Below are 13811 nucleotides of genomic sequence, written 5' to 3'. Positions count from 1 at the left end.
TTAAAATGAGCGCAAACATCACATTTATATACAACTTATAAAGCAATATAAGCCCTTTAATGCTTATTTGTTAAGATATTGACAAAAATCGGTCATTTTGGCTACACGCGTGAGGAAAAATACCAAATTGGGCAACAACTTATGTCTTTTTTTGACCAGTTTTGTGCTCAAGTTATTAAAATGTGCTTTGATGTTGTAGATCGGGTGTTTTCTTCCAATATGGGTTTCGGTATAAATCTGGAAGCACCCGGTTCATGGGTGATAGGGGTTAAAAACCCTAAAATGTCAGGCGATGGGCGAGACAATTGTCTGAATTTGGTTATAAAAACACTTGCACTCTTTGCTAGGGTTTGCTTTTTTCTGCTACATCCGATTTCTAACTACTAATCATCCCCCTCTACATCATTCTCTTTTAGATACATGATTTCTTTTAGTTCTTAAAGGTACATCCGGCATGATGTAAAGTCTATATCAAAGCATTTTAATGTGGTCTTAACAAGTTGCAAGATATTCAAATTCACTAATATAAAACAAAGATTGTAGGTTATCCTTCTTTTACATAATATTGAGTAATTGTGGGCTTTTTGAGGGGGAGGCTATAAAATGGCCGAATATAACTTTAACGTAAACGACTCAATAATAATATTAAACGTAGAATGAAACTACTTAAAACTTATACAGATTTATGGTATCCTGTATCAAGACGCTTGCTCCTGATTTTTAGCAACAATATCAACTGACCCCACGACGTTGTAATATAATTGTGGGTAGGCAATCACTTGATCTATAAGTTTTGAACGGTAGTTTGTAAAAATAATTACATTCTACAAACATTATACGCTCCTACTATGCAATTACTAGCCTCTCGACTAACTCCCAATCATCTGTCCATATAATGGTGTTTCTGGACAGATAGATGGTGTATGATGCCCTCATGCTAATTTCAGCGATCTTCATGCAGGCCTTTTTCTCTTTAGTGTTTACGTTCAGGTGCAGTGGTTCATAAAGGTTTGGAGGCTGCAGTTGTAAATGCCTCGAACTCGAACTCGAACTGCTACTGTCTGGAGCTTGCAATCTCTTCTGTCAGCTGCTGATATCTCTTCATATTCTTTTCTCTTGATCAGCAAAGTTCTCCTCATTCAGATGCACCTTCTTCGCTTTATCTGAATAGATCACTACATCTGGTCTCAGTGGTATTACACTAATGTAATGTCTAACAATAACGTTCATAAGTGCTAAAATTTCGAACTAGCGGACCATATTCGGAGGAGAAATTTGGGACAGTTTTTTGCTTGGAAATACTGATTTAATCGAATTTTAACCACAAAAATGACTCCCAATAATATTCTTATGGAGAGTGTGGATAAATATTAAATATTTAAAATAATACAGGTTTGACTATGAAGTTGTGTCAATAATCATGTAAAGAATAATAGATAACCTACAATCTTCGTTTGGTAAACCAATTTGGTATCTTTCCTGTGTAGCCAAAATTACTCAATATGTAAAAGAAGGATTATAACCTACAATCTTTGTTTTATTAGTGAATCTGAATGGTAACACGACTCCTGTCCGACAGCGACATCTGTCCGACAGCGACATCTGTCCGAATCAGGGTACCAGAAAAAAACGACAGCTGTCCGAAATTGTGACCTGATTTCAATACGACACATTTCCAATTAGAGACATGATCTAAACTGTTACTTGCTAAATTGTATACGTAACATGTCCAATTTGAGATATGATCTGAGCCATAGTTTACTACCACAGTTTATTTTCATTTGAAATCGATAAATTGGACAATAGTTTCAATGTTATTTAAATGTTATAAATTAATTCAATGTAATACAATATCACAGAATCAAATCTAAAGCATAGTAAAATTTCCGATAGCTTTAAGGAAATCCATAGGGTTGCTGTAGTTGTCGTAATCATCTACAATTCTCTGAAGATGTCGATCATAACGGATCCATTTGGGTGCACGTGGCTCAGGTAGTTCCCGCCCGTCTCTTTTGGTTTTCTTCACGTCTGTAAGGGCTTGTTCTGCTTTAAGGCAATCAAGGAACTTCCAAATTGTGGGCTTCGAGCAGGACAGCATTGAATGGAATCCGTGATGCCAACCTTCTGCGATGTTGGATGAGCGAGGAATCCTCATCTGTGCAGCTTCGTGTTGGGAAGAGGCCATGGACTGTGAAGAGCTGATGGAAGAGATTAGGTGCGGATTTGAAGGTACCGTTGACTACCCAATGCTCCGCGTCCACCATATGATCTTCCAGGAGTCCCCCAAAGGAAAGATCGACGAGTCTGTTCGTCCCATCCAGAGTCCCAGAGCATCATTGGTTCGTTGTCGGTAGAGAGGATGTAGTTTGCAGGAATGGAGAGCGTTTCCAGATCTCTCAGGTTAGAAGGGTGTCTGTTAGCTGCTTTTCTGCTTCTCTGTACCATTCTGTTGAGGGATGATAGCTGGCAGCCAAGCTTCGCTCTAGATTCGTAACCCAATCCACCGACTGCTTCAGATACGAGGTATTTCGTCGGTTGATCTCCACCAGAAGCCTTTCTTTTCAAGTTCTGTTTGCTGACGTGGACGGTCGTTTCAGCATGGCCGACAGGGTGAGTGTGGTCAGGAGTAGGAGTGATCAGTTGTCTGTCCACGGTACGGATGCGGGCTCTGCAACCCTTTCGGAAATCCGAACATTTCCAGTAGGAGGTGTCGTCTCTTCGCTTGTCGAAGACGTATCTGAAGCCATTTAGGACAGGGTTCTCCGAGCCTTGTTTGCGTCCAGGGATAAACTGAAGATTGGTTGCCATTGTGGATTGCGATAAGTGATCTCCATACTGCTGTCCTATATGTACTCATGTCCTGTGATGTGATCGACAGCTTGTTAGGGTACGGCTAGCACGATCCTGTTCTCAACTAGTCAATCACGTATCGATGGATCAGATCTTAAGGGATCACATCAGCTTTAGAACGTCACGAGATTACCCGTGAGCTTGTGAAATACGAATGTGAACCGAAATTACAATATGATCCGAAATTCGGACAGATGTCGCCAAAAACGACTCCTGTCCGACAGCGACATCTGTCCGAAATCCCTAATTCAGCTTTCGGACAGATGTCGCTGTCGGACAGATGTCGCCCAATCAACTTGAATATCTTGCAATTTGTTAAGACCACATTAAAATGCTTTGATATAGACTTTACATCATGCCGGATGTACCTTATAGAAATCATGTATCTAAAAGAGAATGATGTAGAGGGGGATGATTAGTAGTTAGAAATCGGATCGATGTAGCAGAAAAAATCAAACCCTAGCAAAGAGTGCAAGTGTTTTTATAACCAAATTCAGACAATTGTCTCGCCCATCGCCTGACATTTTAGGGTTTTTAACCCCTATCACCCATGAACCGGGTGCTTCCAGATTTATACCGAAACCCATATTGGAAGAAAACACCCGATCTACAACATCAAAGCACATTTTAATAACTTGAGCACAAAACTGGTAAAAAAAAGACCAAAGTTGTTGCCCAATTTGGTATTTTTCCTCACGCGTGTAGCCAAAATGACCGATTTTTGTCAATATCTTAACAAATAAGCATTAAAGGGCTTATATTGCTTTATAAGTTGTATATAAATGTGATGTTTGCGCTCATTTTAAGCTAAAAATCAAGTCTCTACGATTTTCCTAGTTCAAGTTATCAAAATTCAGTCCCATTTTTGGTTCGCTGAGCCAAAAAACAGGTTTTTGTCAATATATCTATAAAACAAAGCACTGGAGACCTTATGTTGCTTCATAACTTGTATATAAATATGGCCATTGCGGTAATTTTAAGCTAAATTTGAAGTCTCTATGACCTTCAGGAGCTGAAATACAAAAATCCCGTATACGCGACTCAGGGTAATTTAGAAAATTTGCCCTGTAGGGTTATGTCTAGCGACACAAATTGCGTACCTAAACGATTTTGGTTAAGAATGATCTAACAAACAACCCTGTGTTGTCAGAAATCGTATACATCGAAGTGCACACTCAACTATTCCCTGCTACTAGAGTATCTAAGTTAAATGAAAAGTAAAACCAGTTTGCGCCAGCATCGTGACAAAATTTAATCTAGTAAATTTTAAAAACATTCAAGAATTCCTACCACTTTTAATAAATCTTTTTCAATTATTCAACACACCATAACACACCTCATATTACGACGTAGTATACCACGTGACGTCATCACACCACGTGACATCACCACACCACTGCTGCACGTTACACGTTGTTATGATCTGCTAGTGTTACATGTGGCTGCCCTCCCCCCAGAATGATGCAGAATATCATGGCCAAGAACCTCAGGATAGCAGCCTCCCCCACCACCAAGCCCTACAAAGTCTCCTCTACCTCCTCCTCTTCCGCCGCTTCCGGTCAGAGCACTGGTGTATCTAAACACGGACGGACTCAGAGCTCGTCAGGAGTCGGACACAACCGCTCAAACCAGAGAATTAGTCCTAGGTTAGATATGAGAGAGACAGCGTGTTAATTGTGAGGGACTGAGGTGTGACGTCACGTGTGGTGGAGTGTGACGTCACGTGTGGTGGAGTGTGACGTCACGTGTGATGGAGTGTGACGTCACGTGTGAAGGAGTGTGACGTCACGTGTGGTGGAGTGTGACGTCACGTGTGAAGGAGTGTGACGTCACGTGTGAAGGAGTGCCGAGTGTGACGTCACGTGTGATGGAGTGTGACGTCACGTGTGATGAGTGTGTGATGAGCGTGGGGTCACGTTAGGGAGAGTGTGAAGGGCAGTGTGGGGTCGTGTGAGACTATTTGCATGTAAATTATAGCAAAATTTGGGATCAAAAAGGGAAAAAGATGATTTCATTTCTAATTGGTCTTTGTGCTTGATTAACTATCGGAATGTTGACCCTATGAAATTTTGCGGTTTAACCGAATCTGAAAGAATCTGAAAGGGAATCTGCTACTGACACCGAACTTTCAATTCCCTGTCGGACAAGGATCTACAAAGATTGGCCAAAGATCCATCTCAGAAAGACATGTGATAACACGTGATGCAATAAACCACGTACATACAGATATTTGCATTGTGTGTGAGAATGAACCGAGTTTGCATGGCTGAAAACTTGCTAAAATACTCCCCCCTAATTTCAGATTTTATAACTTTAATAAATTGTGTCGATTGATTAACTTAAATATAATATGCTATCAATCACTGAAAAAAAGCCTCAGCAAATTAAATCAAGCTATACTATGAAAACTGATCAATTACAGATATATCAGATATCTCTATATATATAGATATATATCTGAAATAGATATATCAGATATCTATTTTAAACTTCCTAGTGTGCAATATATAACAGGTCGATGTTGGTTGGTGAGATGTATGTTTGTGTAGCAGTGAGGGTTTTTTAAACGTTTTTGCATTATATATTCTACTGTTTTTGCATCGTTTTATTATTTTATAATTGATTAAACTATCATTAATTAACTAATTGACTGGTTTTAATGAATAATTACCTCAGCCCACCCTCAACAACGAACAGAACCAATAGTGCAGTAGGATTCCAGAGCAGTAGCCCTCACACGACTGTAAGTTGCATTTAACGGGGGGGGGGGGGGGGGGGGTAAGGGAGAACTTAGTACCTGATCCCCCCCCCCCCCCCCCCCCCGCTTTAAATATATTCTCAATCTAACTCTTAGCAGATTGCTTCGATTACAACTTTAGAAACATTTCGATATTTTACATTCATTTAACGTATTTTGTGCAACCAAAAAACAGTCACAACGAATTTGAGCTGTTTAAAATTCATCAACATGGTAAAACTAAATTTACTAGCACATCAGTTATAAACAGAAATCTTACCCGGACAACCTGACTCAGGACGGTTTCCACTCGCGGCAAACACCACACCGGAGCACGTTTCACGGAAACACGCGCGGACAAAAACGCTGGCCTCCCGGAAGTAACTCAACAAGTACACCTTCAAATCAGTCGGCTAACGATCGCAATCGTTCATCCAACATCCTTTCCCGGATCACCAACAAGTTTAAAGGCAGCAATTCCAAGTGAGTGTTCATTATATGTTAAATGTGTTGGATATAAGTGTTTAGAAATTGTTCCTTGTGTTTGCAATGTGTTGCCTGTTTTTTTTCCTTTGGTTTTTTCACTCAGTAGCACATTTATAAGCAATCGGAAGTAAACATGAATCACTTTAAACTCACTGTTGGTATTACGGGTATTTTCTATTTTTCACTTTCACATTGCATGAGTAGGAACTAGGAACTAAGATATATAGTGGGGGTATTTATCACGTGTCTTACATCGCACACATTTCAAACCTGACTTACATTTGCAATATCAGATGATAATTTCAACAATTAAACTAAATTTTAAGAAAATCCTCCACAATTTGACGCGTCACGATAAATATCCCCTCTCTAAGAAAAAAAAATTGACAAACACTCCGGTACAAACAAAGACACAGACAATTAACACACAAACACACAGACCACCAGAAGGACAGTATGCTAAGTTGGAAAGTGAACCGATGCCTCAGATAACAAAAGATAACGTCTCCCTCTATAACTCCTTTATAGATGGCGCTGATCTGATTATAAACCAGTCGGACCACAGTTTACACAGTGACTTTACGGAACATTCCGAACATTGTTTACATACCCCGGAACAAAACGGGAAGCTGACAGCGAGTACAGATTTAACAGCAGGAAGTGACGGTTTGGACGAGAATAGTGTTGAAGTGGTTAAAAAACCAGCCAAACCACAGCGTACCTCCATCAGTGACTCCTCGCATGTGTCTCCTCCTCCCATACTCGACCCAATCATACAGAACAGTCTGACGCACAGTGGTATAAACAACCAACAAGCAGTCCCGCTGAGTAGAAACCGTCCCGCCTCCGAGCGACACAGAAAACGAGATCCCGCACGTGGGCCTGTGCGCGGCGTTACCTCTGAAAAACAGCCAGACACAGTTGTGGTAGAGAAGTCTTGTACAAGGAACCGACCCAAATCAGATAGATACGTGAAGCACAAAGGAGGGGGAGGCGGTGGAACATCGTTTGACAGGTGTGCTACATTGAGTTTCACGGTCACCTCCTGATTTACCACAAAAACTGTCTTTGTTGATACTGCCTATGTTATGCTAGGCTGCTAGCTACCAATTGACAATCGTTCCCTGCTCATACTTGCACATTTTCTCCGTCGTGTTCGTCATTTTCTAATTTTAATAAACTAATGTCCCAACGAACAAGACCTATCCCCAAAAATTTTAAACACAATAATCTGGTAGTGGTAAATCGAGGGATGATCGAGCTAAAATTAATTTAACTCAGAGCCATGCTATTAAATAGATAAAAACCTTGCCAAGTTTTAAAATAAGACCATCTCTCAGACGCGCACTACAAGACACACTTCGACCATACGACACAAGTAACACAAGCACTGACGATCTGTTTATAAACCCTGACCCTGTGGTAACGAGAGGTTCCAGAAACAGGTTATCTGGCTCTAGGTCTAGAGTCGCTGATTCTGGTTCAAGGACCAGGATATTTGACTCTGGATCCCGGAACAGGTTACCAGATTCTGGCTCTAGGTCCAGGCTATCGGAGGCAGGTTCCAGGGGCAGGTTAACAGACAGATCGACTGACAAACCAAGGGTGGTGGGCCGGAATAGGTCCTCGTCCGAACGAACCAGGGACAAAAAACCCGGGAACATACACGATCACGACGTTTACGAACTGCAAGCTAGACCAATCACATCGCTGATACAACGACGACGTGCTACGTCCGACCGAAATCTCCGACACAAAATCCTCGAAAACAACAGCACAACAGACATGGACAGTTCCAGGTACAACTCCAACCCTCACTTCACCAGTTCACCCCTCACTTCACCCCTCACTTCACCCCTCACTTCACCCCTCACTTCACCCCTCACTCCGCTACCCTGCTGTTATCTGCTGTCCTCCCAGTACGCCCTTCACAATCCCCCGTAACCCCTTCATTTCAGCAATAAGTTAAATGTAGTAGCGCCGGGGGCGCCGCCACCACCGCCGCTAGAACGATCTCGTTCCGTCCGCGCACCCTCCACTCACAACAGGCACCAACACCCTACTTACGACCAACCGTCTCCGCTGCCAAGATTTAACAGGTCTAGAGATAGCGCTTGAAGCAGAAGCTGGATTATACTACTCTATCTGACAAAACACTAGCTTGCCCTTTATCTCCTCATTCAGTAGACATATTGTTTTTGGTGAAAACTTAGAACAGGTGCATTGCCTACTTGTTTAAAGTGTTAGATCGGTCCATTCTTGTTGTTTAATATCCTGACTCCTTATAGGTGTTTTTTTCAACAAAATTCCCTTAACAATATTTCTACTGAACAAATCTAGTCGCTTGCATGATAAGCCTTCTTTTCCCGGGTCCTGACGATTATCTGTACAAATTTGCTCGTTTTCCGTCGACCCCATGCCAATAACTATCCTCGTCCGTTTTTAACGAAGCTTGGAAGCGGCCTGGCCTCATTCAGGGCCCTTTCCTGGTCTGTTGTGAGATTTGAAGTTTCCTGATTTGTCTGCTCTACTTAGCTTGCTGATTTGAGGTAGACTATGCTAACCTGTCTCCTCTCTGTATTTCTCTCTTTTCAGTGGCTGTTTCAGCCTTTATCCCCGGCATGCTCTTTTTTACCAACATTCAAATAGTTTCATTCCTACTGATTATCTATCTTGAGAGGCTCCACCCCGCGCTGTGTGCGCAGCACGTGGTATAATGATCTACTTTCTGAGAGTAAGTTATCAGTTATGTCGAGAATCAGTCGGAATCAGTGCACATGCTACCTCATCAGTGTAGATTTGTTCGGAATAGTTTTAATTTAACTTTTCAATCTTCCCCATCAAATTAGTACACTTGGTGGTGGCTTATACTTGTTAAGCTAATTCATACATCATACTCTCTCTACCTGCTAATCTGTGAGATCTGTGAAATCTTTACAATCTGTGAGATCTGTGATTGTTTATAAGCATGCGGTAAATTGTTATGTTGGTCTTGGGAGCCCCTGTTTATTTGTTTTGTTGAACTGATTTTAAATTTATATGCTCAAGTTGCAAAATGATTTAATATAAAACACGTTTTTACACTCACAGCCACACAAATACACATACACACATTCACAAACATATAAGCAAACAGGGGGGGGGGGGGGGGGGGTTACAACGGTCATTAATGTCAGTATCATAGAATTTTGCTGAAATATACAATTACATATACATTAATGCGCATTTATGCCCATTTATGCCCATTAATGCCCATTAATGCACATAAATAACCACGAACTACTACAAAATTTGTTACCTATGTCGCAAAAAAAAAAACTGGTCATTAATGTCAGTATTATATACATATACATTAATGCACATTAATGCCCATTTATGCCCATTAATGCACATTAATGACCGTTGTATCCCCCCCAGCAAACATAAACAAACTTGAACACACGAATGAACACATAAACGAACACACATACACACACATACACACATACACACACACACACACACACACACACACACACACACAAACCCTGCCTTACAATTGGGAAGGAGAAGAGTTGTCGAACATTGAGCTTTAAAAGCGGATATTTTGTAGATGGCTCCAATTGCCGTGATTTTTCCAGTTTATCGAAAATATATTTCTAATATTTCCATTGCCTGAGGAATGTTTGTACAGGTTTAAGACATAGTAAATGTAGCTTCTCTAAACCTTATGCTATGAAGTTCGTTTCAAAGTAAGATACATGCTACACGCACCCTCCCAATTGTACAAACGGACTCACTCCAGCACGTGCACATACACACACACCAAGACGCGCGCACACACACACACACACACTCACTCACATTTACTTGAGTATTCCTAACACTGAACTAAAGTTTTAGGTCGACGCAACTTCAAAACGACTCCGAGTCCAAACCGCGCTCTCTGAGATTTACATGGAGCATGAAGACTACCAGTAGCAAGGAGCCTAACGAAATGATGAAGGTTCGTATTTTTTACCACCGATAAGTTCCCGCCCCAGCGAAGTCCATTGTTAGCATGTCTCGCCTAGTCAGATACAAAAACAGCCAATAACGAAATCACTTAATTCTAGATTTAAAACTTAATTAATTAGTTGCTAATTGCTTTCTAATCATTGCAGGAGATAACGCGAGTGCTAGAATTAAACAACATTGACTACGAACACCGAGAACGTTATTTACTTCTCTGCGTACGGCCAGTCGACAATGTTACCTCAGATAACCTTATTCAGTGGGAAATGGAAGTTTGTAAACTCCCTAGACTATCGCTGAACGGTGTTCGCTTCAAGCGGATATCAGGTATGATGATAAGGGGGTTAAGGGTGATTTGATTCAGTGCCATGGTTTTTATTTCTCCATAATCTTGCAATCCGTAAATTTAAAGCGATGCTCAATATACATAGTCACTAAATTATTGAGTAATAAATTTCCCTTTCAGGAAATTCCTTGGCGTTCAAAGACATTGCAGTTAACATAGCTAATGAATTAAGACTGTAATACACCCACTAAATGTCAGCCTCCAATCTGATCTTGTTTACCAAGCCACGTGACCTCATCACTCGGTCACGTGACCTCATCACCCAGTCGCGTGACGTCATCACTCAGTCGCGTGACGTCATATCAAGCTGTCACGTGACCAATTCTTGATCTTGTCAGGACAGGGTTTACAGTGCACGGCAGATTCACATGACAATCTCAGTGTCAAGTTAATTGGTTAAATGATAGGTAATTGATCAATTAACTGATTGATCACTAATGGAGAAAGTTGACTCAAAGCACAAATATTGCACGTGGGCGCGCGCCGTTGACCGGCCGCATTAATATTCTGTAGATAATAAGCATTTATTATTAAATCTATTGATGGATTTTCTTCCGATCTTGAAATTCAATTTACAGCAATTTATTGGGATGCAGAGCAGTTAACAGCTCCGCTTGCCACCATTTGGTATTGTAATACTTTGATAAAGTTGTGGAATTTGATTTTCGTAGATATAATGATCACATATTTTAGTCCCTTCCCCTTCCCCACCCCCCTAAAACTTGTAAATGAGATGTATGTATGATTTCTGGCTGTCGTGAAACTACGGTCATCCCCCTATCACGTCATCAATTGTAACATTATGACGTCATGTTTTGTTAGCTGGATAAGCTAATCAAGTATAACGTGGGTAATTTGATATGAATCTACTTAAATAATTGGATACAATTAACCCGCCTGGTTTTGATAATAGTGATCATAGTTTCACCACAGAACGAAAGTGATTATAGTTTCACAAAATGAACGTGATGACAGGAATGAGTTTTGTATCATTGGACTTGGTTTTGAGACAGAAGTATTTTTGATAGAAAATTGTACAAAGATAATCGATTCTTTTAGTAAACTTCAGTTGAAACTGATTTGTAGGATAGAGTTATAGTCATATAGATTAAGCTAGAAAACATGTGGAGCAGCTAAACAAAACCGGGCGATCCGACTTTTTTAAATTTAAATACTTTTCCATGACTGTCACTCAGTTTAGATTTTATGCTGGTCCAGCCCGGTACAAACGTAGCTGCCCAAATCCTGACTTCACACGTAGTTCCATTGTATGTTCCTCTGCTCATTTATTACTCTGACAGTTTGCGGAGTTAGCACCGCACCGTCAGTCAAACTTCCGATTTACGTGGTGGCGTAACAGATTCTGCGGAGCTGTTGCCCTAACCGGAATTTGGAGCTTTGCTGATGATGCGTTAACTTCTGTTAATGAGCCTTATAAATAGATTATTGTTTAATTAGTAGATAAATGTTAATTAGTTAATTACTAATTACGAAGTGCAGGTATCTGCAGTGTCACTTATTGTATTAATTAAGTAACATAAGTGCGCACTGAGGAGGGGTTGTTTGTTTTTTATTATAGTGATGCCTTTCACCAAAGTTTTATTTGCCATTGATCACATTCAGGTGTCTGGATGTTGGAAATTTAGTGTTTTAATTGTTCGTGGCTCCCACTATTATATCTCGCAACATCGCGCATAATTGATTTAAATTGGTCTATACCGTTTTATCATATTGATGCTCTGAGCTCCATGTCCCCTTTTGCGCGGAAATGAATTCAACCCTGGTAAAACTAAAGGATGACATCAATCAAAGCCTAAAATATTATGATCAATAGTAAACTGGGAGAAAAATCTTGCAAAAATTGAAATCTGACATTCATCCGTGGAATGTTAAATTAAGGGGCCATCTACTTAGGACGTCCGACAAATAAGAAGGGGGGGGGGGGTGTGGTTTTGGAATTTTGGACAGGGGGAGAGGTGAGAGGGTGGTTTCTGAAAATCCGGAAATTTTGGCAGAATTAACGAAAAAGTCCCATTTATTTCAACTCTTTGAATTTTATTAACAATGAATTTGAGTTGGTCCTAATCTTATTTGTACTCTTAAAAGTAGCTGGAAATCCGGTTGACCATTGTTAATGGCCTGGCCCGGCGCGCGCTACTTCGTAGCACTTGCCATCGGGCAATATTTCGAGAAGAAAGCGGCGCGCACTACTTCGAAGAAATTAAGACGAGTAACACCCGTCAAGAAATCCGGACGTCCGGGGGAGGGAGTGGTTTTGAAAATTCGGACACCCGGACAGGGGGAGTTGAGGGGGTGGTCTGAAAATCTGCGATTTTGGCGGACGTCCTAAGTAGATGGCCCCTAACGGGTGATACTCGTAGAATATTACCTAAGACCGTCGCGTCGATGAGTCCAATACAACTCGGCGCGCGTCATGATGTAGAAATATTTCCTAGAGAGTTATGAGCAAAAAACATTTTAGTCACGTGACAGGCTAGTAAAACATGAATTCGATTATGTCGCCGTCGGGTTAGGGTTATAGATATATAGCTTCGGGGTTATAGTTAGAGTTGGGATTAGTGTTTACAGTTTATGTAAAATCGTTTTGTTCACGGCTGCAAAACCGTAAAAACCAAAGTCACCTCACACGTAATAATTTTTGGGCGAGCGAATTAAAAATATTAGTAAAAGCCAATTTTTAATTTTTAACGATAATTCCGGCCAGCACAAAATTCGTAAAACAAATGCATATTTGGTTGTAGCGCGATGCACTACTGGGTCGCGCGCGCGCATCCAATAATGCTTCTCGCAACCACAGATCGGCTTACCTGGGGACCTCAGGCTATCATGTTCATTAACATAAAGATTTGGCGGAATGACAGGCTGAGCGCGGCCCAGTAAAGATCGGCGAGATGCGAAGGATTGACATCGTAAATCAACATATTTGGTAATAACCTTCCCTCTATCCAATCATAGCAAAAATTGTTAAGCTGACTACTCATAGACAAAGAATGAAGAAAATGTCCAAAAAAGTTGAAGTATATATACTTCAACTTTTTTGGACAACCATCCGACATTATATTATACGTTACAACTCAAACAAGTCAGCTTAATTTGCGCGGCTCATTGTCGATGGCGCACGTGACAGTCGACTGTAATATAAAGTGATTAATCATCATCCTAAAATCAAAGTCCGTTAAAATTTAATGTTCCCAAAAATATTTCACTACGAATTTATTGTCCAGGATATGATTACTTTTTAATTTGATCGATTTCAATTTATATTATTTATGATCTATAATCTATATATCTGATTGGACTAAAAGTAAATCTTGTAGGTTTATAACCTACTAGGACGCACGCCAAGTTGGACTCGGAACCGAGTTGGACTTTGGAACA

At 40.6% G+C, this 13811-nt stretch overlaps 1 protein-coding gene across 46 annotated transcripts in view; it reads left to right on the top strand.

The window, feature by feature from the left end:
- Nucleotides 1-12053, top strand: part of LOC134824319 (serine/threonine-protein kinase MARK2-like) — a 63602-nt gene extending 51549 nt beyond the window's left edge. For 6 of the 46 annotated variants that reach the window (XM_063836175.1, XM_063836170.1, XM_063836168.1 and 3 more), the window contains exons 15-20: nucleotides 4308-4496; nucleotides 5527-5593; nucleotides 5886-6070; nucleotides 9950-10058; nucleotides 10216-10393; nucleotides 10533-12053. In XM_063836175.1, the coding sequence (XP_063692245.1) occupies nucleotides 4308-4496; nucleotides 5527-5593; nucleotides 5886-6070; nucleotides 9950-10058; nucleotides 10216-10393; nucleotides 10533-10591 (787 nt within the window). In that variant the 3' untranslated portion in view covers nucleotides 10592-12053. Of the gene's footprint in view, nucleotides 1-4307; nucleotides 4497-5526; nucleotides 5594-5885; nucleotides 6071-6512; nucleotides 7089-7413; nucleotides 7873-8031; nucleotides 8173-9949; nucleotides 10059-10215; nucleotides 10394-10532 lie in introns of all 46 variants that reach the window. The other 40 variants (XM_063836177.1, XM_063836173.1, XM_063836172.1 and 37 more) reach the window with 14 other exon arrangements.
- Nucleotides 12054-13811: the final 1758 nt, after the last annotated feature.

Source organism: Bolinopsis microptera, chromosome 12, assembly GCF_026151205.1.
Source record: "Bolinopsis microptera isolate Bmic1 chromosome 12, MBARI_Bmic_1.0, whole genome shotgun sequence".
NCBI lineage: Eukaryota > Metazoa > Ctenophora > Tentaculata > Lobata > Bolinopsidae > Bolinopsis > Bolinopsis microptera.
The sequence above is the reverse complement of the archived record's forward strand: the minus strand, read 5'-3'. Positions and strand labels throughout refer to the sequence as shown.